The sequence below is a fragment of the Gasterosteus aculeatus genome, chromosome 10 (assembly GCF_964276395.1).
Source record: "Gasterosteus aculeatus chromosome 10, fGasAcu3.hap1.1, whole genome shotgun sequence".
Taxonomy (NCBI): Eukaryota; Metazoa; Chordata; class Actinopteri; order Perciformes; family Gasterosteidae; genus Gasterosteus; species Gasterosteus aculeatus.
Genome location: NC_135697.1, coordinates 2,185,222 through 2,209,521, shown reverse-complemented (window position 1 = coordinate 2,209,521; position 24,300 = coordinate 2,185,222). Strand labels below are relative to the sequence as shown.

Here is a 24,300-nt window from a genome sequence, read left to right as displayed (position 1 = left end):
ATTTAACTAAATGTCATGATTGCATTCTGTGTCTCTGTGCTCGTCATTAAAAATAAAAAGACAACTTTGAGCTGAAGTAGTATCATTCAGCTGGTGGAGATCTTGTGACTGTGAATAATCCTGTACAGAAGTCTGATTGTGCACGTTCCCCCTGCTGGCAGCTGCCAGCCTCGGCACATCGGAGAGGACACACGTCTGTATGCCTGACACGCCGGTCTTCTAGGAGATGGCGGTCGAAAACAATAGTTTAATAAATGCTATTAAACGCTGTAACAGCTGCTCAGATCCCATTAGTGTGCATTTAATATTTCATCTACTGTTGAATCCTTTCACTACTCTCGGTAAGCAGAACTCCAACTGCAGCCACAGGCTTTAAAAATACATGTAATAAGAGTGGGGGGGGGGCTCTTTCCTGTGGGTCACGTCAGGTGTGGAATGGTGGACGGGTCTCTGGACGTCCCAAGTCAGAGGACACACGGACACACTCACACCCACATTCCAGCCTGTGGCCGAGGGAACAGCAGCTCGGGGACGTTTACCTACACACACGTGCTGCTCCTCTGCTTCCTGATTGGCCGAGGTGCGTCGGCTGGCGATGGAGCAGTAGGAGACCCGGGTTGATGAGACACTGAGGAGGACGAGAGGTCAGTGCTCCCTCTAGAGGTGGAGATCTGGGACAGCGGAGGACCGGGGCCCTGCGGTCCTGCTGGACTGAGGAGCTCGCCGCCGCTGCCCCAAGACGCCGTGGGGGTCCAGTTCAGGCCGTCAGACTCATGGACACGGAGGGGGCGGCTTATGTGGAGCCTTGAGGAAATGAGTGCTCTGTAATTCTAAACCCAAGGTTTGTTTAAGATGCACTTACATCTTGCAATGTCTGAAATTACTAGCTTTTTTCTTTAATAATCACTTTGAAACACTTCAGTATACACATACAGTATTAAGAGTACTCAGACATGATACAACAAGGAGAGACCGGATCCAGAAATAATCACTGATAAAAGAACCTCTGTCTTTTTTTTCTTTCAATCCCTAAAGCACAAAGAAGTCGATGGCTCCATGATGATGGAGAGGGATACAGACAGGACACACAGAACAGAACCACTCGGGTTTTACACCTCATGAACTTGTTTAATACTTTGTAAAAAACAAAAGAAGAACAGCGTCGTTGGTGAAGAGGGAGACAGGAAACAAGACCAATAAACAGTGTGTGGGTTCTTTCAGGATGAAGAGTAAATAATTAAAGAAGATTCTAGATGGACCAGGGAAAGGTTTTTTTCTCTTTTTTCAGGAAACAACCGAACAAACGCACGGAAGAACAGGGCCACTCCTTCTGAGTGCGTTTCCCCGTGTTGAGGGAACCAAAGCAGCCACATCCGCCAACAAGCCGGCAGTCATCCATGAACCGGCGGGCGCCGGTTTCAAGGCTGCCTGGTTGAACACAGCGGGACGGGCTCTGTGTCAATAGGTCAAAATGCCGCCCCGACACCTAGTCTCTACGCATTGGTTGATTAGTCAGTCACAGCCTGTATCCCATAGCAACAAACAAAAGAAACACATGTTTAAGACAGCTACTCAATTCAAAATGTAACAAAGATGGAAACATCTGCGACTCAACGGAATCGCTTCCTCGCGCCTCTAAAATGATCCTCACGCAGTAAGAAAAAAAGAGCTTCACATCCTTTTTCAAACGGAGAAACAGAGTTCTTTCTCCAGGTCCGTGGTGCTGAGCGTTTGCCGAGGTGAAGCAGTGGAGGAGGCCGGCTTTGTGTGGATGAAGCTTCAGGTCAACACCTCAGCTTCTCCTCTGTGCCTTCGATTCGCTCAACAAACCAAACAAACAGCGCTCAACACATCAGCACCAGAGCAACGGGATCGGCCAATCAAACGGATTCACTACACACGTTCATGGAAGCATACACATGTAGCCACACACACACACACACACGCACACGCACACACACTACAATAAATGCTCAAAATAGCATCCGCCAACCACCAGGTGGAGCTAAAACATCATCAACGTCTGTTTATCATCCACTAAGCTCAAAGCGCATTGGCGCAGCTGGAGGAATGGGAATCCTGAATGTTCTCACTGCCAATTCAAGTCAACTTGTAACAGGGTTAATTAAAACAGAACAACAATGTGCAACTGTTTACCACAATATGAATCAACAAGTTGCATGTCCTTCGGCTTTGATTGGTATCTGCTCAGCGGAGTTCCACACTGGTATTCTTCTTCCCTCCAGCACTCGACTGGTTGTGTAGTCGTTCCAATCTCCAGCTTAGACATTCAGAACAGGAAGCTCCACAGAAATGTAGCGCGTCCTGAAGTCAGCCTCCTCCCTGAGGGGGGAGCGACTGACCTGTCTGAGGACAGCGGGTCAGGAGGCCCCATCAGGCTGTTCTTTACCAGCCTCCACCAGAGAGAGGCGGCCACACAAAACCTACACCACCACCAAAGTCTTTAGGTTAGACCACCGTACTGACACGTTAAACAAAGCCACCTGTCTGACAGGCCATCTAACGGTCCGCCTCCGAGTCCGCATCACATGGGGGGAGGCCACGGCTGTGAGAAGTATTTGGACTATCTGCAGGGCAGGAAGCGCGTTGCTCGTCGTGGTCGAAGCAGCTGCTTTCGTTGCCTAAGTGCTTTCTGAAATACAAAAACAAACAGTGGCTGCGTCTGGAGGAGCACCAACACTGATCACACACCGCCAGAATGCACAAGCACAGCTGGTGTTCCTCTCCCATCGGAGGGAACGATAAAAGAAAAGAAAAAGAAAGGGGGACTTCTACATCTTCAGCACACCTGTTGGATGTGGGGAATGGCTGACGGATTTGTCTGAGTACTTGCATAAGGTTTGCATTGATGTAAACGTGCACGTCTTAAACTATATTTGTTATTTAGCACCTGGTAGAGGACAGCTGTGCCTCTTTCCCGTAGAATGACACTGCATGTACGATGGCTAGTGACTAAATACACCTCAGAACAGAAGAGCTTTTAAATACTAAATAAGCACGTCAGAAATCTTTGTGCACGCCAGCACTGCTCCTCTCTCAGCGTGTCGACTAATTCAGAATAGATTTCTTTATGTGCTACTTGCACTCGACTTTCCTCTGCGATGCTCCGATTCAGCCGGCCAAAGTGTTCACTCACAGTAAATGTCAGTCAGCCAGCCAATGGGTTACAGAGAGAGGCCTGGAACATCGGCAGAGGTCGGTGCGGTCCGGCCCCGGGCTCCTTGATGACCTCACCTAAGAGGCGAGTCCCATGTGGAACGGACAGCCAAAACAAACAGCTTTCAGATGCGCTGGTTGGAGCCACACGTTGCACATGGACACGAGTGTGAACAGGCATCTGTTAGCAGGACTCCCCGGACCCTCTTTTGGATTGTTCACATCTACTGTCCAGCCACAAGCATCGGGCCAATGCACACTGCGTGCAGGTAGTAGCTGTAGGGTCTAGATTATTCCGCATTGTAATCTTACATTAACGGAACACCACCTGCAAGTGGCTCAATCCCTGGATCCCTGTCTGTCAAGCCAGACGCAGCCCGGTGAGGCCGCAGACGAATCAGACAAGCCAAATGTGATATTGATCGATGACCAGAACTGTTGCATTATTGCCTATGTGCAATCATTTTAGCTGGTCTTTTTACCCCTTGTGTTGCCCAAGAAGAGTGCAACTAGAGGCTGGACCTTCTGGTGGTCGTCACCAGTCATGTAGTGAATGATTGGACAACAACGCAATAATGACAAAACCCTACATGAAGTACCATCAAGGTAATCTTAGGTGTCTGAGAATTAATGGTCATTTCTAGGAAACAGGAACATTTACAACTCACAAAAGTGCATAAATGACCACCAGCAAAGGGAGGGTTTTGAAGGGAAAGACAAGATTAAAAAGACAACTAAAGGCTTTGTCTCGAATGAAACTGTACTTCCTTCTACCTGTAAGACTCTGAGCTGTTCAAAATGCCAACCAACTGTCACAAGAGGATGAAATCAAAACTACGACAAGGAAAATGTAAAATTCAAGTCATTCTTCCGTCTTACGAAGCCCGTTGTGCGCATCAGGCTGGGAGGGACAACGTCTCTCTGTTCAGCAAAGTGCTCCCACTCCCCTTTTCCTGGATTTCAATGCCTTGGAAAAAGCTCTCATTTCATGAGTACAGTATTTCAAAACAGAAACTCAAACAAGTTTCAGCATGATTACCCCCCCCCCCAAAAAAAAAAAGCAGAAAATGTTTCAACGTTTCCAATATTGGATGAGTTCACGGTGAGAGGGTGTCTGCATGTCTCCAGGACTCCTCCTGACAAATAACAATTGAGTTCGGACCAATGATGCAACCCCATCTGAAGCTAAAACCATTAAGAATAAGTACCCAGCTGGTGATCGATATCATCCACAGAGGTGCAGCTGTGAGTTAAGAACAGGCTGGTTACACAGAAGCCCCAATGTGAGATCTGAGTGCTAAAGGCTAACTGACGGTTAAGAGGTGACCTGTACATGTGTGAACAGGGGTCGCATTGTTTGAGTCCTAACCCCTATGGTGGAAAAACAAGTAGCGCAAAAGATGGTGTGTGTGTGTGTGTGTGTGAATTAGCGTACAGTCAATCCAGAGCCATATAATCCGTGTGTTAGTTCTGTTGCGCGTCAATTCATGTATGCGAGTTAAGATCTGCGAGTGCGTGTTATGACAATTAGCCAGTGACATGGAATACGTGTACGCGTGCGGGACAGCTGGTACATTAAAACCAGCAGGTGCTGCAGTTTAGAGGCCCAGCGAGCCAACGCCGCCCGTGGTGGTGTGCATCGGATCCCGACCCGACCGGGCCTCCTCTAGGTGAGCTGGTGGGGGGCCTCCAGCATCTCCATCAGGAAGGTGTCGATGGGCGTGTCGCCAATCAGTTTGAAGAAGAACAGGTGCTCCAGACACTTTAGACCAATGGAGCGCAGCGCCGGGAGCCGGAGGAGGAGCTTCGCAAACCTGGACGACGGAGACGAGGGAAATGATCACATGGACCGAACATTCAGGAGACGGCGTCTCGCTCTCGTCCCGCTGCTCTGTGCTACGGTGCCATGTTTAATGTGGCCGTGTTATTCGTCAGAGCAGAAACCCACCTGCCCAGCTGATCGGGGTATTTCTGTTTGCAGTAGGACTCTAGAGACGCGTACACCCTCTCTCTCAGCAGCTCCACCTCGCTGGGGCTGGACAAACCCTTGGCATCTTCGTGTGGAAAAAGAGAACTTCTACGTTATCTATATACAGGAATGAAACACTCGTTTTTCATTTCTAAATTGGTTGAATTTTCTAGACTTAATTGGTGTCCTTCGCCAGTCTTTCATAGTGATTTCCAACACGTCCACGTACCTGGGTTGAAGAGGATGATGGCTCGAAGGCAGCCGAGCTCTGTCTTGTCCATCTGCATGTCTCTCATCTTGCTTACCAGCTCCGTCAGAACCCTGCAGAGAGGAGAGGAGATTGGCGGAAGGGTATCCCGGTTGGAGAAAATTCCAGATTAATGAAGAGAAAGGAGACGAGAAAGAGGGAAGAAGAAATAGAGAGCGAGAAAGAAAGAAAAAACAAGAGGAAGAAAGATCGGAATAAGAGGGGCGAGAACAGAGAGGGTTCCAGACTCCTGGATCACGTTTTATACACGGTGACTAAACTAGACTGGCTCCTGCTTCTACAGGGGGAAAACAACAAAACACACAAAAAGCACTGGATCAACTGCTGCCACCTAATATTGGTAAGTTCTATCTTTTTTTCCATTCATTTTAATTCTGGATGTAATATGTTTACAATTTAATTAACAAGTTATTTGGAATTTAACTGTTTTCGCAAATGCTCAACAGTTCTATTATTAGTGCTGTGAAGGGCCAAATTATTCAAATATACCACCGCTGGAGGGTACAAACGTGCCACTATTTCCACCAGCTCTACCGATGACTCCAAGGAGAGGAGAGCAAAGGGCAAAGTTCAAGGAATAAACACGCATTATTCTCCGATTGCTAAAGCTCACTAAGCATTAGTGTTCATTACCTTTTAGGAAATGTCTCGTTCAAATAAAGTGGCCCATGAGGGTATAAATGCTCAAAGAATTGTGTCCAAACACATCTGAGCTAAAGTGAAAATAACAAAGTCAAAGCCAGAGCAGGGACGGGATTGGCAGATTGCAGTACTTTGAGCTATAAAAAGTCGAATGAAAATGAAATAATAGAGAAAAGTCTTGATGAATTGGAGTAAACGGGGGCTTCATTTAACAACAGTGAAACCGTATCAAACACCTGCTTCAAGTGTCATTCGTATTTGACACATGGATCACTGCTGAACGTCTACTTTAAACCCCTCTGGGTAAACGGGGGCTCTCTTTGGGAAGTAGAGATTCTTTGTTCACCATGGAGGCATGTGGGGAAACAAAGTTTGGATTTACAAATGTTCACTTCATCACTAAATGCCATACATTCATTTTTACACACTTCACAAATCTTGACACCTAAGAAAGTTTTAAAAAAAGCGGTTATTCAAGAGAAGACGCCAACTTACCAACCAATCCAGTTATTTCTAATGGAATAGTCACCGTGCATCATATATAGAATGTCCCTTTGGACTGAAGTAAAACGTAACCTGATTTAATTAGTTGTTAAAGGACATGGATGGAGGAGGGGAGGACTATGCAGACGTGAGTGATGAGGTCGGGGTGGTGATGTTTTTGCTACTCTGACATTGTCACAAACACCGCTCAAGGTCAGCATACAGTGTATTGATAGATGGCGTTCTTCTCTCATTAATGGTGAGAAACGGGCACTTCCCATCAGACAAGAAGGCCAACTGCACCTTCAAAAGGTCCAAACGCTGTGAAAGAGCAGCGTCTAGTCCTAATAATGCCCACAGGTTTCACTCTGCTCATTATGGTCTGGCAAGGCGCAACAAGCATTTGAATTTGGAACAAAGAGTTCCGTCGTTGGGGAAACGAAAAGTATCTCAGGCTGATTTCTAATTCAAAGTGCAGCGCTGCTCTGTCTCCATCATCATCATCATCTCAACCAAACCACGAAAGGTGTCAACTACGCTCAGTGGCCATTCAGACGGATATTTTGTAGGGAAAACAACGACTGACTCCTGCAGAGCTTCAACCTTTTAGCTTTGGTATCAAGAGGAGGGGTTTCAGAAAGGTGTTTGTGTAGAGGCGTAATTACCTGTCAAATATGGCCCCAACCTCGGCATTGTGCGCCCTGTGTATTCAATCACAATGTGTTATTACAATGTCATTACACAGTTACATTGTTATAACAAACTCTGACTTGTTCTCTGAGCCCTTTAGCTTTACAGACAGTCAGATCTTACATATGGTTTGACATAGTGACGATCTGTAGTGGTACAAAGTATTTGCTAATGTTATAGATGATTGAATGCAAAGGATCGTCCACAAAGTCTGAGTCTCATTTATCTGAGACACCTGCTCCCAAACACTGATATTTCTCTACGTATAGCTCTACTAAACATTTAATGACATTATGAACAGTATTCTTTCACAAGGCACCAACTTTATTGACATGGATTCAAATAAGCAGAAAAGGAGGTTATGATAACTCATGAGCCAAATGCATTACAGCAGGAAACCATTAGTACACAATAAAGCCATTAACCAGGGGCCTCTAACTGGTGCTCCTCGCTCAGGGGTACTCAGATTTATATTTGTAAAGGGAAGAATGTGTATTGATGTATTGGTTTTATGATGGTACCTCCTGGTTTCCATTCATTTGGCTGTCCCTGTATCCGTCTATTAAGGGCAACCTTAGTGTGACACAGCCAATCAAAGTGTTGGCAGTGGAAGGGGTCACATGGAGCAACAACCAACGTCTCATTCTCGTCTCACTCACAAATGCAACAATTTTGTTTTTTACAACCTCCTTGAAAAATAGAATTCAGTTCCCTCAAACGGATGCAGAAGCAAGCTGAAACAAAAGTCTTGCAGCTAGAAGAGAGCAGTGCTAGGAGAACAGGAGCAGACAAACTGCAGAAAAACCTGACCCGATTCCTTGGAAAAACGAATCCTTTATAACAATGCAACTACTGTGTAATTGACACACTAAGTCGTTGAGATTTGTGATGACGTACGGAACAACGCCCCAATGGAAGCCCTGATAACGTAGGAAAAGCTGCATAATGCAACATACTTCCATTGTCACATCAACAAGCCTTTATTACACACTTATTAACTATCATGTTCTAAACAACCTCTACTATCAAATGTACAATCTCATGATTTAGTTAGCTCATTATTGGTTTATAGTGACACTTCACTTACATGCCGTTTCCCTTTGAAAGTAGCAATGGATGGCTGACGTAATCATACAGAAGGAGGGAGAGGCTGTATTCATGTTCATGTTTCGTCTTCCGGAGTCTTTGGAATATCTGTTTTAAGATCTCAAACTAACAGGTTGCTGAATAGGAATGTTAGCGCTGACTGTATACCTGCGGCCATTAATAAGGAAAACAGGGCTGGCCAATATATTGATATTAGTTATCATCCTTAATGTAGCAGATGGTAGCGATCCAAACTCGCCTGTTCTTGCCGTTTCATTAGTTCCCTTGAGCCACTTGGTCTTAAGATCGACATTACTGATTAAAATATGTACATTGTTGTGACCTTGGATCATCGTTTGGTCAGCAGAAAAGAAGATGCAACCCAAGAATACATTCCCAAGGCCTCCACAACATTCTGCACAATAATGGGATGTAAACATCAACATGGGATGTTTACATCAATGTAATTATTGGTATTTGAGTGATATAATAGTTAGCATCGTACTTTCGCCAGCCATTGGTGGTTTGTGTGCGCTCATGCATGCCTCTGGGTACGCATTAGTCACCAGCCTGACCCGGCATGCGGTTTCTCTACAAGCAGAACAAAAGAAGGCTCTCAGCCAATCACTGCCAACGCAGAACACGGCAGCTGTAGCCAAAGATGAGTTCTCCTAAATTCTTTCCCCAGACATTAATCCAGCTACGCCTGAACAAATCATGTGTACAAGTACGACTTCTGTCTTCATTCTTAGGACTGAGGCTGAGGGTTTGCCAGGTGAAGTCATGAGGGGACTGATGATGTTCAGGGTCACATATTTTAGGCTAAAACTAAGTGGTCCTAATCCAGTGTAGAACAGGCCAGATCTAATAGAAAAGTCTGAAAAAAGCACTTGTATCGTTTTGGTGGCATGTCCTCATGTTGGGTCGCCTTAACATCTGGGGAAATATCCTGGTGTTGTACATCAGTCAGAAAGACATGCTCTGCTCAGATGTGTGTTACCTGTCAAAGATTGCTCCAACGCCGGCGCTGTGGGCGCTGTTCCTGTGCACATGCAGGCCGGTGGCCAGTAGGATCCCATCCTTCACAGAGATGGAGCGATGGGAAAAGGATGCGATCAGCAGTTCATTCCAGCCTGTTGGAGAGGGAGTGTTTTATTGTGAATTCAGCCAGTTGGGGTGTTTTGCATTTCTTTGCACCTGATAAGAATCTGAATGGTCTCGGTCCTCAATGAGCAAATTGAAAAGCTCTATTATTTTTGGAACAATTGACCCTTAACTTAGAATCTTCTGTACCAGCTGACGCTTCATCAACAGATTTGATATCAAACCCTCTTTATCATTTCCTTTTTTCCAAATATATCTTAAAGATATTTATAAGATTGAGGACCCTATTTCCATTTCTATGTGGAAAAGGGGGGGAAATCTCTCGGCCAGATTGCAAGACAGAATGAATAAAAAAAGACTCAAAATACAGGACAATTTGGAATCCGGCAGCCGCTGTGGCAGAAGCAGACGTTTCACCAGACGTACCTGCGCGTAGCAGGATGACCTGGTCGTCCAGGGTCAGCTCGGAGAAGTGCGGGATCCTCTTGGCCCACTCCACCAGGGTGAAGAGCTGCTTGTCAGCGGCCTGACAGATGTTGGTCACCGGATCGTTGGGCTAAACAAAGCAGAATTAGAGGTTTGTAAAGAGACCTTGTGTCATTCAAATGAGCCCAATGTCAGGGACCAGGTTGACGTCCAGACTACTCACAGAGCTGCCACCTGAACCTCCGTCTGCGTGAAGCTCCGTCTTCTGCTCCACAGCCACCTCCGCTTCCAAAATCTTCTCCACGGGCATCTCCTCGTTCACCACACTTGTTGACTCCACCTCGCCCTCTCGCTCCCTGTTCCTCTGGCGCTCCTCTTGGACAGCTGCAGGACGGGGCGGGGGAGAGGAGCACAGGAGAAAAACAATGAAGGACAGGAAAAGGGGAGGACGAGAGAAAGAGGAAGAGCAGCAAAAAAGGAGAAAATGGGTGTGGGAAGGATGTGAGAAAGAAGGACAAACACAATGGAGAAGCAGGGAAGGTGCAAGAGCAGACAAAAGGACAATTTACCGAAGCAAAGGGCTTGGACGGGCAACCCATGGGAGTGATCATAGGACATCATTGAGGACGAGGAACACACGGCAAAAGAAGGGGAGGAGAGAACGACGAGGAGCAACACAACAGATCAAGTGAGACAGTTGCAGATAAACAGATGAATCAAGAGGAGATATGAGGGGGACAGAGGATGGCATAAAACAGGTAATAAAGTTAAACAAAAGAGAAAAATAAAAGTGTAGAAATAATGAATGTGACAAAATAGAAAGGATAGAAACACAATTCATGATTATTCCAGTCTCTCATTCCGTCTTTCATACTTCTTTATGGCTCCCAATGGCGAGCCGTGAATGGACAGAAGAGATCATTATTTACTCCCTAGTTCGCAGTATGACTGAGCAGGCATTATGCCCAGATTCAATTTGAGGACAAATCTTTTTATCCTCAAAGAAAATCCACATTTATTTTAAGATCTTACCCTGATTAAGAACAAGCAGGTTTCTTGCTTTCAGCAAGTTCAACAAATGTGGTCAGACGTCGACTTTAAGCTTTCAGCGGCTGTGGTCGAAAAACTGGAAATGTGGGCCTACTAACAAATGGACTAAAACATATAGAGATTTGGACGTTATCTTTGCTGCGGTCTAGTACAGAGGTTATTTGAAAACAATCTAATGATAAGGAAATTCATTTGAGTTTTCTATTTAAATGTTTGCTTTGATCAAACATTTTCAGAGGAAAATATTCCATCATAAGCTGCTTAGAGTCAACACATCATAACTCTTCTCCCATACGGATGTTTTGATGCTGGAGTTTCTCTCCAAAAGCAATAAATGCAAGAATCCTTTTTTCACCAAATACAAATGTGAGCAGTCAGACATCAAAGCGGAGTGTCAACAGGTACGGATGGAGCTGCGCTCTGTGTGTTTGGGTCATTTCTCGGAGAGCAACGTGAGCTTATGATTCAAATACACCAAACAGAACACAAATTGTTTATCGTTTTCTACTTTTAAATGATGTCTTCTGTTATTGCTCTGTGTTTATTGTCTTCAACCAATCACCAACCCAAGTTCCTTGTATGTGTAACGTGGTTCTCATTAAGACGTTTCTGTTTCAAGCCCTTTTCATCCTTACTCATTAAAGTGTCTGGAAACAGGTTAAATAAAGCTATTTTAGTTTGAATGTCATGCAATGGAATCTTCATGTTATCACCATCAGTCTGCATTGGTCACTGTGTTCGTGCTGCATACATAACTAGTAAAGACTTTTGCCACATTTTGAGGAGCCGGCACTTTGAAAGCCAAAGCTTTCCTGAAACTATTTGCGTGGGCGTTTTCCAAAGACAAATCTAAAGTATCTCAAAGACGGGAGTTAAGCTTGGGTCAGGACTTGGACCCGACTGGGGTGGGAATAAACCACAGGAAGCTTTGCAGTAAAGTAGCATGAGGAGGATGAGCAGCAGACTCCCTGGACCTATGAAGGTGTGAAACAGACATGGGGGGAGTGATTGGAGGCGTGCCCTGGTCCACCTCTGGCCACTGGCAACACACTATGGAACAACATTTTAAAGGAGCTCTTTCTCATCCATATGCAGTGTAATATCTATGTGTGGTTGCTCACTCATGCAGACAGACACACACCCCTCCCTCCCTCTTCTCCTTACATCTGTCGTTCATCTTGGCCACTACAGAAGGAGGGATGGGGGGGGAGAGAGAACGAGAGGAAACAAAAAGAGGAAGAGAGGGGGAAAGGGGGTTAGTGTTTACAAGGCTTACCCACCCCCATCTCCCTCTCTACAACCATGTGCTCGTTCTGTCCATCTCCTTTTGTACCAATAGTGATGAACTCTCCTCGTTCAAATTCACACTGCTATATTTACTGCTATTCATAGATTGGGTGTAATATCTTTTGTAAAAGCCGGGGTTGGTAGTCTTCTTCAAAAAACATTGATATTTTTGTTAGAATTCTCCCGGCATCCTGACAGCAATCGGAAAATCAAATGATCTGATAGAAAAAGAACAACATGTGGGATCTGTGGTTGCTGCAGGACGGTTAAATTGTTCACTCTACCTGCCCGTCCACTTCCACAAGGTGCTCCTTTGACTGCTGTGAGGAGCAAACGTAGCCGTGTTTGTAGCATCACCTTTGCCGTGACGTTGTTGGGAGAGTGGCTTTGGAGAGGCCTGAGGGGGCGGAGGGTCGGTGTTGACATCTTGGGTCCCGATTAGCAACACTGGACTGGACTTTTTGTTTACATGTAGGTTTCACTCTCTGGTTCCTAGATTACCAACCTTAGCTTTAAGGTGTGAACAAGTGAGCTTTAGATTTATAGAAAGGGGCTCCCACAAAAAGCAGCTGACTTGAATGTCCCTTTCAACTGCATTGACTTAAAACTCCATGACTACCGTGACCACACATCTCAACAACTCATCCAACACTGACTGATTCATCGTCCCGCTAAAAGAAAGAAGCATCGCAGTGTGCTGTCCTTGTAACGTATAGAATTATATAAAGCACTGTACACAGTGTAGGGAGCTCTCACCTACACTGACCTACTCAACAGTCACTAGTATCAGTGCTTTACTTAGAGATGATGGTGTAGTAAACTCAGGCCATTTCCAGAAGGTGAGAAGTTTGAAGTTGAATTTCAAACATACCGGAACTGCAGTAGAAAAGGCAACACTTAAAAGTGTGGGTTATGCTTTTCATCCAACTATATTAAATCAAGGAATCACATAACCGCTCAGCCAATGCACTTCACAAATCGGACGGCACATTGCTGGGGACTGGACGTAAAGGAGAGCAAATGTGCTTCTGTTCAAACTGGTCTTCACGCCCCTGGAGGCAACGAGAGCGCATCAACAGCTGGAAACACAATCAAACAACATTTGGGTTCGTCCTGTGCAAGACATCATCAGCGCATTAACCTTTGACAGTAATGTGACTGTTACAGACTTGAAAATAGCACAGCTAATTACAGCCATGTTCTTCTGTATAACACAGACTATGCGGCCAAATAGGCAAGTGAAAAGCGACGTGTATTTCACGGCGTATCAGTGAGTTGGGTTTGTGCTTCAGAGACAAATGGATTGATCTGGGGGGGCCGGGCAAACCCCACCTTGCTTTTCTTTCCTCCCCGTTCAGGTCGGTGCTGGCAGTGGTACAAGGCTGCCTACTCCAATCTTTTCTCAAGTTTCTATTAATAGTAGTACTACAATGTATTCATTTCAAGTAGAAGTACACAGCTGGTAGAATAAAGTTGAGTTGCAAATATGGAAGCGCATTGCAAGCCTTTTCTAAAGTTATTTCTTAAGAGTAGAGCGAGTTAGAATAGGAATAAAACGTTGTCTATTTGGGGCCCTGGTTGCCGTCCTTACCTTTGTGGTTTATGTTTAACTCTGAATCACCATGGATTTATTAGAGAGAGACTCAAGAGCAAAAAGAGTCTGAAATGTCACACAGAAACCACGATTTAAAACAAAACAAGGGCCCAGAGAAGATTCTATACAAAAGAGACTCCAGTGGTTACAGAACACTGAAGGACACACTAGTTGAGTTCTGGAGCAAAAGACGGCCGCTGCTTCTTTAAAACATCTGGAGGAGCCTTTGGGGAGGGAGACCTTTCGTATGGTGTCGAGCATTGAAATGTTTGGTTTGAACCGTCCAGCTGGAAGCCGCTGTTTTGTCAGCCCAAAGCCAACTTGGCAAAACTTTTCTTTTGATGTTTGTTCAGATAAGGTTCCACGGTGGGCTCTTTATTAGTGGTGTCCGTTTCACTCACCAAACATGCACGATGTGAAGGAAACTATTCTGTTGCAGCTGCAGCGACACAGATACTACCCGATAAATCCACATCATCAGTGATGATCAGCTACTGATTGAAATTCTTGAACCAGATTCAGACGATCACACACTATACGAGGTTCTGATCCATCAGCTCAATCGAAAGCTTTCTGACAAATTATTGTCTTGAAATATTTTCAAAACATAAACTGTCTTTAAAATACAAATTGTTGGTGTGACAATGGCCATCTAATGCATTTAAACCTAAAATGGTGTGCGTTGGATGGCGAAAGGGCCCCTTTGAGGGGTCGACTGGCATTGAACCCAGCCACCTACAGGGTGTGCTGACGGGCCCCTGCCTGCTCACCTTCTCTCTTCATGCCCATGGCCAGGCACTTCTGGTAGCGGCAGTACTGGCAGCGGTTCCTCTGTCTCTTGTCCACCATACAGTCTTTATTGTCCCGACAGGTGTAGGTCAAGTCTTTGCGCACTGTGCGCTTGAAGAAGCCTTTACAGCCCTCACAGCTGTACACGCCGTAGTGCTTACCTGGAAGGAGAAAAGACGTAAGACAAGAGGAAAGACAATTTGTTGGAAATGGCAAATATCAAGTGTTTAAGGGTCTCGAGGTTTCCTAAATTTTTTAGTTTAGCCCCAAATCTAAGGGAAGGTACAGAAAAGAGTTATTGAAGGTGGATAGTTACCAGAAGATCGGTCTCCACAGATGGAACAAAGGCGCTTCTGGGACAGCATGGGCCCCGGGCTGTGGGACGACAGCTGCTTCAGGCCCAACGGAGGTTTCACGTCATCGGAGCTGCTCACGGCGTGAAGCCCCGACATGGACACTGTTGAGTTGATCTGTGAGAACGACAAAAGGAGAAGCTACAAACGATGATGCGCCGTTTTCACTTTGAGGAAAACTTCTGTAATAATGTAAAGGACACAAAGAAACCATCAGAGTGAGAGGTAAGAGAGTTGCCCCCGTTTTTACTATTTCTTTGGTTCATCCTTTTTAGTCTTAAGAAAAAAACACAAGACAACTACTTTTTTTTAGCAGAAGTTGCTAATTGTCACCCAACAATCAGGATGATCTTAGATCTTAGGAAAGTTTTGCTTTGCATCTTTTCAGATGTTGATTTCTATTTCCTGCTGTAATTGAAATGGCCATTAGGATTTAAATATATGCATGTAAAAGTGCTAATGCACATTTATAGGTGTAGAAAAATCTCAATTTGACCTGTGATAGAACAGGAAAGCAACCGCATGGAAAGGAAACTCATCCTGAAGGAAAGCAACGTCCCTTACCTGCGGGCTGCTGATGGGGCCGTAGCCCACTGATGGCGTGCCAGGTAGGCAGGGCGAGCCCAGTGAAGAGCTGATGACAGAAAAGGGGGAACCGATGCTACTAATGGGGCTGTTGACCCGAGAGGTGGTGATGGGAGGCAGCGAGGTCATGGAAGCTGCAGCTGAGGGACCCAGCGGAGGCGAGCGCTGCCCCGAGGGAGGGGAGGAGACAGACGAACTGTCTGGACTGTGGGAATCTGAGACGGCGGGAAGGAGAACGGCAAAGGAATGTTTCATTAATAACAGAAATGCATTGCAAAAATGGCTGTGCTTACCAGTAGGAGGTGATACAGTGTTGAATTGAATGTATTCTCATACTTAAATAGATTGAAGCTGATAGTCACATTTGGAAATATATGGAGCTTTTCTTCGTTAAGATTACAAAAAATATTAGTAGCCTGGACTTTGCTGCTGGATGTTTTATTTTCACCAAGAAAAACTGTTGGTATCCCAGCAATGCAGTAAAATGTGCTTTGCTTCTGGAGGAACACTGTGTGGTACCTCAAAAAACAGCACTGCACTCCTCCGTGAAGGGAAACATGTGGTTGAATAGTTATGCTCGACACTTCTCAGGATTTATCAGCTGTCACACAGCAACCGAGAGAAAAAAGATACACTTCCTAGAAAACTTTTTTTAGCTCGGTGACTAAAAATCTAGTGGACTTTTGATCTGTATTTGTGGTGCAAATAGTTGTATCTCTTTATTTTTGTTTACCGTGGGGTTCAAATTGTCTGGGCTTTGCAGCTGGCTACGACTGCATCGCCACGGCCTCGCGGTGTGAACTTGTTCTTCATCTTCTCTAATCTATCTTTCTGGCCTCAAACACACTGTAAAGAACTCAACCGATCATATGATCACATAACTCACCTGCTCATCGAAAACAGTGCTTGCACAACAATGTAAACACTGAACAGGTCAACAAACACAACAAAACCTGCTTTAAAATACTGAGAATATTTTCCCCCAACATTATGGATTTTAGTGTTCTCAAGCCTCCTGTCAATGTCTGACAGTGGTACAACTCCAACTCACAAATTTCAAAGCGCAAACATAGTAAACCCAAGAGTGTTCCACGGCTTGTCTGCTGTAGGAATAGAGGTCCAGAAAGCATTGGAGCTGCACGTTATCAGCGTTCCACTGATACATTGCTCTTGTCTTTACGGTTTCGGATAAAGGTGAATGAACAGAGGGCCAAATAGTAAACTCTATGGACTTTTCAGAGCACAACAACCTTTTGGTAACAAACCTTACCAAGAGCGTCATAATAATCCAGCACCAAAATGCCCTTCGCTTTGAACAAATAGGGAGATTTTGGAGGACTGACCCTGTGAAGAGTTTGTTCAAGAGGTTTGCACACTGGAGCACAGGGCATGAGTCATCTGTGTCAGCTGGAAGGCATGTTTTTTAGAAACCTCTAATATTTATTAATACACAAGTGAGTCGTCACCAGAACCCATTTAATAAACGTGAATTTACAGTGAGTACAATTTGTACAGCTGTAGCTGGTATCAACATTGGATTTTGAAAGCATTAATTTATTCATGCGTTTGCATCGCTGATGACAAACCCGCTCAGCACGCAGTCACTCTCTCACCTCTACTGTCTCCCATGATGGTGGTCAGGCAACAGCGGCTGGCCGACAGCTACAAACCGAGCTACCTCCGTATCAAACGGCCCGCTGTCAAACTCTAGACCGCGGACTGAGGCCCGGGCCCGAGTTGTTTTAGGAAACCAAAAACGGGTCTGAAACACAATAGACATTTGGTGATACAATTGAAAAACAAGGCTAGTAGCCCCCAGTCTACTGCATCGTTATGAGCGCTCTGTGTGCTTGTCATTGCAAATATTGACACACTTACTGTCTTTCGTGCATTTTTGGCATTTGATGTAACGTTAGCTAACGTTATCGTTCAGACAGGTCTTCGCAAAGCAATCAGCTGGTAAACCGATGCATGGGCACATTTTGTTGTATTCATTAATAAATACTTAACATTGGTATACAAAAAACGACTATGTTGACCGGTTTCAACGTAGTGCTGAATACGTCCTATTCCACTATGTAACCTAATTAGACGGTACCCTGACGGATGGAAGCATAACTACTGTTCTAGCAAGCTAACGCGAGCCATTGCATAGCTCATAAACTAACTTAGCTAACGCTGCTAGCTGACCAGCAAGAGGTCTGTGCCTACAGTAAAGCTAACGTTAAGTACCTTGAGCTAGCTAACTTACCCCGCTTGAATAACCGTACACACAAAGTTATTATCGCATATATCGGCACGATATTTAATACAACGAGCTCCTAACGGTACATTTAGTTTAGCACGAAACTTTGTCTGCGTTCAGTTGCCAAAACAACCCGAGCGCTATAACGTTAGCTCGCTATATTTAGCCACCTATGCTAGCTAGCATGCCAGTCCGCCCGAACGCAGCGGCAGAGAGCCACGCAGACCCGTTTAGAACCGGCTGCTCCAGCTGTGCGTATTTCTGCTAGATGCAGCTTACCTACATATTGTAAATATATATTAAGAAAAAACAAATAGGGTTTACTGACTGTTTAGCGGCGCAGCTTCTTCGCATGAAAAGATGTGGCGACTAGGCCCGGGGTGTGTGTGCTTCTCCCCCCACTTTGCCTCGTAGTCAAACCTCCCTCCCCCTGCAAAGATGAAAACACGATGATGGTGGAGGATTTGGCATAAGGCTCTGTTACACTTGAACATTGGCTCAGAATCATCACAGTACAGTTAAGCCTTCGTCAGGGGTTGTGTTCGTGTTCATGTTGCCTCTCACACATCAGCGGGGCATCTAGTGCATGAGGTCAAAAGGTCAAGACAAGTTCACTGAGTCATTTGCAGAAAAGGTTACTGGAGAGCTCCGATGTTTGTGCTGTGATGGAAGATATGACCTTTCTTTATCTTACTTTGAATCAATCATACAAATATGTTTAATCCAAAAGCCATACTATCACTGCATTGGGTTCATACATCGGATATACAATGCATATAAAAGTATTCCCCTCTTGGATGTTTTCCCTTTTGTTGCTTTTATACATGAAATCATGGGCATTACAATCAGGCTTTTTCTAACGCTAATTTTGCAAAGAGTGATTGTTTCATGTCAAAGTTAAAACAGATTTTTACAGACTAATATAAACTGACAAAATATGTATTATAAAATGAGTGACTGACCTAATTCACCAGCTAGTTGATGCCAGCAGGGTCCCAAATAGTGAAGTGGAGATCACTTGAGTGAAGTTGTTGTAGTACAAAAACCCCTGTGTCTGTAAGGTTCAGTCTGGTAGCAGTCTACAGTACTTCTTAATCCAATGGAGAATTTGTGGCTAGACAGCTTTTTCTCCGACCATATATATTATATAATCCATGATAGTTGATTATTGATTATGGAGAAGACCAATTTTAATTTGGATTACAATAAAAATCTAAAACACAAGGATATTTTTGAGTTTGTTCTACGTCGCCTGTGTTGTACACACACTGCCGTGATCATGTGATCTGTGACTGTGTTCACTGTTTATCGTTTCAAACATCTCTAACAGACGAAAAACAAGATAAGTGAGTTTGTGAGCGTGACATTTTTCGTGATGGAGGTTGCTAATGCCTCCTTGTTGTGGTCAGAGCCCCCAGCAGATAGCTGCTGCTTTATCTCCCTCAAGGGGGCTTGAATGGCATTACACAAAACACAAGCACCCCCATTTTAGGAGAATTCTGATCCTTTTTCATTTAATTCCACAATTATATCTTTAAAATGTATCTTATATCTTGTATGTAATGTATCTAATATTTCAGTTCTCTGAGATATTTAGCTTTATATTCTACAAGCTACTTTACAAATAGATTTTTGTGTACACTTTGCAATCCACGCAGCTATTGTTTCCCATTCATTTTATCACATAAAAATTTGTCGTATTCACTTTTGTTTTCATTTGGTCAAAGTTGCATCCTTATTTACGTTTGATTGCAATGAAGAATAATCAGTTAATCATAATCTGTTTACCAAATTCTGAGTAATTATAATAATGAGGGGGAGGTTTTTTCTTTTACATTATGATAACAATCCAGAATCAAAGCAATTGAGGTTGCGAGGAACTTAATAAAATGATCTATCCTAACAATTGACATCTTTAACCCAACCAACTTTTGTTCTTAGCAAGAGTTTAAAAAGTAAAAATTCCTTTTTAATGTGGCAGAGAAAGCTTTGTCCTGAAAGAAAGTGAGCCAATCAGCTGTAGAGGAAGAAACAGACCAAGGCGCCAAAACAGCTTTTTAAGTTTATTTTATGACTCTACATTTGATTCATTCATTGAATCATTTTGACCTACAATATGACAACAACACACACACACACACACACACACACTCAGTAGATAACATAACATGGTAATTATAGGGAGTTAATGACACGCTATATTTTAAATAAATCATTGAGTATCGAGCGTCCTTTCAATACATACAAAGCAAATTCTCCCAAACTCTAATTATTCAACCAGCTCAGGAGTTTGTCCTCAGGCACTTTGTATCTTTCCGGCTGATCATACCTAACTACATTTGATGTTAAGTTATATTGGATCAAGTCAAGTGAAACAAGTACCCAGTTTGATTGTGGAAACGGGGGGATTCTATCTGACCCGATTGATTCTTTGATGTGTTGGTCTGTTTGGAATCGTCCTCCTGCTGTATTCTCATCACATTGTGGTCCATCTGTTAAAAAAGGGACGTAATTCCCGCACTAATCTCACACTCAGTGTTTCACTTCAAATCCAATGAGCTGGAATACAGAGACAAAAAATATGCCACTGTCCAAATATTTTAACGCGCTCGGTGTGTGTGTGTGTGTGTGTGGGAGTGCTGCGTGGGGGGTTAGCCTCAGTGTGTGTTCACCAGTGATTAGCCTGGTCAGTGGGCCTGTTGTGCATTCACCCACACCATTAGCATATTAATGCAGCCGCGCTCTTGATCTCCCTCCTGCTCTCTCTCTCTCTCTCCCCCTCTTTCTCTCTATCTGTCTCTTCCCCTAAACATATTTCCCAGGACAAGTTGCTGCTTCCTGCAGTTTCAACCTACAAATATTACCCATTTAGGGTCCTCGTGCTGTGAAGCAGCAGACTGCCACACAAGTTTCTTTTCCCTCCAAAATCTCCTCTTGTCCCCCTCTCTCACATCTCTCTCTCTCTTTGTCAGATCTTTGCCTTCTTTTTCATCTCCCTCACCGTCTCTCCCCCTCGCCCCTCATTCAAATCCTTCACTTTCTCTCATTTTCCCCTTTCTCTCTCCAAGTCTGGCCTCCTGACCTTTGTCAAACACAGGAGGACAAACGCACACTCATTTTCACAGAGGCAAACACAGAGAGGATAAGCACACACACGCACACACACACACACACACACACACACACACACACAGAGACACACACCTCCCTCCCCTCATTCACCCTTCTGTCACTCTCACCCTTTCCATTGCAAGTCTAGCAGGCCGCTCTGTAGGCGCTGGTGCTGAAGTGACTGTACTTCACGCGGCGGGAGCTTTCTGCTCCCCAACCAGCTCCCAAACGGGACTGTCCATGGTTCTGCATGAGCCGTAGACATTTGGGTCGTAAGTTTACATCTAAACATTGACTTCCTCTTCACTGTCTAATTGGCTGCTGTCCACCTGTCGCTGCTGTTCGGTGCCATTACTTCTCAAATCAGCTCTGGTGGAGGACAATGTCCAAAGCTCTTCACACCCAAGTGGACCACCAGATGAGAAATGACTGTTTGCTCGACATCTTGTGATTCCACTTAAAAGCTTTAAGCTAAAATATTTTACAGTCTAAACTTAAAACAATTCCAGCCTGCGTTGTCGGGAGAAGCTCACATTTACATGAACACACACTTTCCCTGATTCAATGTCTCCCGCTCATCCCCCCTGTCCACGGTCCCTCGTTGATATTCAGAGGTCAGGGGCGTGATGTCCATCCACAACTCCTGGTTTCACAAAGGCAGACGCAAGAATTGCGTTTGGACAATCAGCTCCGGACCTCCGTCCGTCTCCTGTTCAACGGCGCGTGTCCATACTCACGCACACTCAAAGGGTCGACAGCTGCCCATTCAAAGTTGCCGAAGTGAATTCAGCTTCGATTCCCTAAAGCCAGAGAGGGAACAGCGTGTCAATCCTAATAATAAGTTCAGCACGTTTCACCCGCGCTCGCCTCACGTCAGCCGCCTGCTTGGGACAAGGAGGAAAGGACGGTCGGTTAGGAACAGAGGAATGAGCGGGAAGGCCCGGAGAGGGAGAGTAAAGAGAAAAGAGAGAGGGAGAAAGCTCTAACTCATGCTTGTCCTCTTGTGTGGGTGACACCATGATAAACGAAGGGGTCACCACCCGGGGGCAGGCCCGTCCAAAAGGAGCCTGCAATGTGACCCTGTACAAAGGAAGAAGTGGGTCCCCCAACGGTCACACAGATCAAAGGAGACAAAAGCCTGAGATGATAACTCAGCGCAGCGGTATAGCACATTATCATCAGACACATGAGGTGCAGTGGTAGCAAATTGAACTGAGTTGGAAGCAGGAGGAGGAAAAAACTGAAACAAAACGAAAACGAAAAAGGAAAGCTCTGACTCGCCCTAATCTCATTTGCTGTATGGAACATTTTCTCTTTATCTGATTCTCACCGTGAGGTGTTTTCTCTTTCCGTGGGAGCCTGTCTTTATCCCAATGATGTGGTCTTTGGTGAGGCCTGGCCTATTCATGGGAACCCCATGTGCTGCGTGCCCACCATTGAGGTGCAGAGCAGCATGGCCACAAAGGATGGCAGCGTCTCACAGAGTCCTCTCCTTACATTTAAAGTCTCAGAACAAAGTTTACCCTCAAATCACAGCGCCAGAAGACCTGCGACACATTTAAAAAGGGAAGAGGAAAAAGCCTTTAAAGTGTGTGTTTGTATTCACATAGTAAAATATTTGATCAACCTCTATGGAAATAAATACTTTTCGGTCATAAATGACTAAAAGACATTGATTGATCAAACTTTTTTTTGATAGTTACAGTAAAAATGTATTAAAATTGTGTATTCTATTTGATCTTTTTCAACAAAAATAGTTTTTCCTGTTAAAAACTATGTAAAAGGCAGTGGACCGAAAAGAGGCCGAAACTTATTTGGTTTACACTTGTGTGTTGCTCCTGCTACCACCGGACCACTTCACAGAAATACCTGTACTGTTTAAAAGGTGTAATACCTAAATCCACAGCTGTTAATATCACCTCAAAGCAAATAAAATAAAAATAGAAAAATACAAGAAGCCAAAGCGCAGTGGTGCCCTGTGTTTGGACCCTGTGGGGCCAAAAATCTAAATCACAAATGCCTTGCAGAAAGCTGGCGATAAGACGCAGCGAGATTCATCCTTACATGTGTGATGGACATCATCCCCTCATCCTTCCTCCATTGATTCCGGGTCCAGTTTGCGTTGGTTGTCGACGTCTGACCACACTTGTCCTGCTGCTCCATCTTTCACTCTCCGTGCCTTTGCCTCCTCTGATCCTGCACCCTTCTCCCTCTTCTTCTTCTATCCTTTTTGTGCAGACCTCCCTCTGCCTTTACATTTCCTTCGCCCTCTCTCTCTCTCTCTCTGTTTCCCCGCCCTCTCTCTCTCTCTCTTTCTCTTATTCCCTGTCTCTCTTCCTCTCCTCATTTCATGCAGCGCTGGGGTTACCTAAGAGACTGGGCCTCAATAGAGAAAATCTCCTTGGGTACAATGAACTGGGCGAGAAGCAGTGGGGAGGTGGAGAAAAGGGGGGTAGTGAAGGATGAAGGGTGTTGGACACAGGAGGGGTGAGGGAGGGAGGGAGGGAAACTAGAGGGAGTGTGCACATGCACGCAAGGAAGGGATACGAAATCTCCAAATGTGGAATAAGTGGCTTTGCTTGTGTGATTTGGCCTCAACGGTCAAATACCCCCCCCCCCCCCCTCCACCCCCCTCCCTCTCCCTTCACCTGCTCCCCAGTCAGCCCAGTTGGTTTATCAAAATAATACGACCACACATTCCAAGTAAACATTTGGTATGGAACGACCTCAAGAAGCGCTGCTCCATTTACTTTGGGGTCAAAATGAAAGTTCCAAGCCTTTCCTCTCCTTTGAGACGGAAGATCTCTGTTTTATATCCACGGCCGCCATTTTGTTTGTTTACTTGTTTGTTTGCTCTCAGGAGGGAGTGCAAGACGAGACCCGGAGTCTCTCTTTACGAAAAAACAAGTGCGTCTCTTCATGTGCACGGAGCCCATTCAGCACAAGTAATTACACCGGCGCCTTTAATGTGTTCACAGTGTCTGTCCGACATGGAGACAGAGCACGCGCAACCTTGTTTGGAGGTTAGTCCCTGATTAGCACCAAAACTGTTGCAGTTCATTATTGAGCGTCATTATGGAGCCATTCACTCAGTTGCTTGTCTCCAAGTCAGCAAACAGATCCCCCGCAGCTCAGTTTAACAACTCCGCCCCGGCCCGTCTTCTCATCGGAGGATGTGAGGAACAATAAAGCCAATAAAAGAAGGAGCGCGTTTGAGAGAGAAAGTTTGTGCTCCTACGCCCTGGACCACAAATACCAGCAGTGTGACATGGGATACGCGAGGAACTCCTGGTTTTCCTTTTATGCTTTCAACACTCACTCTTACTCCCATGTAGGTGCCGGGCTGAGATATCTGTGTTAACGACTCTATCGGGCCCCGATACCCAGAGGCCCCTGCTGAGGGGATTGCGTCCAAAGGGATTGTGCTGTTAGAACGTGGCC

General features: G+C 44.9%; 1 protein-coding gene across 6 annotated transcripts; it reads right to left on the bottom strand.

The window, feature by feature from the left end:
* Positions 1-1,107: 1,107 nt before the first annotated feature.
* On the bottom strand, positions 1,108-19,344 carry rxrba (retinoid x receptor, beta a). 6 transcript variants are annotated; one of them, XM_078080698.1, is made up of 14 exons: positions 18,265-18,331; positions 18,077-18,178; positions 17,117-17,265; positions 15,483-15,718; positions 14,882-15,035; positions 14,547-14,726; positions 12,060-12,080; positions 10,069-10,229; positions 9,846-9,975; positions 9,316-9,448; positions 7,205-7,240; positions 5,376-5,467; positions 5,126-5,231; positions 1,108-4,991 (listed from the first exon to the last, which is right to left on the bottom strand). In XM_078080698.1, exons 3-14 carry the CDS (start codon positions 17,130-17,132, stop codon positions 4,844-4,846), a joined length of 1,413 nt encoding a protein of 470 aa, XP_077936824.1. In that variant the 5' UTR covers positions 17,133-17,265; positions 18,077-18,178; positions 18,265-18,331; the 3' UTR covers positions 1,108-4,843. The 6 variants fall into 6 exon arrangements, with proteins under 6 accessions (XP_077936824.1, XP_040044132.1, XP_077936825.1 ...); XM_040188198.2 differs by having other exon boundaries at positions 18,077-19,344; XM_078080699.1 differs by lacking the exon at positions 12,060-12,080.
* Between the last annotated feature and the right edge of the window lie 4,956 nt (positions 19,345-24,300).

What these genes read in the sequence shown, in the direction of transcription:
- rxrba (XM_040188198.2), bottom strand. An exon ending in GCCCCATCAGCAGCCCGCAG is followed by an intron (nt 15,036 to 15,482) that starts GTAAGGGACGTT and finishes TCGTTCTCACAG; the next exon opens with ATCAACTCAACAGTGTCCAT. An exon ending in CATGGGCATGAAGAGAGAAG is followed by an intron (nt 12,081 to 14,546) that starts GTGAGCAGGCAG and finishes CTCCTTCTGTAG; the next exon opens with TGGCCAAGATGAACGACAGA.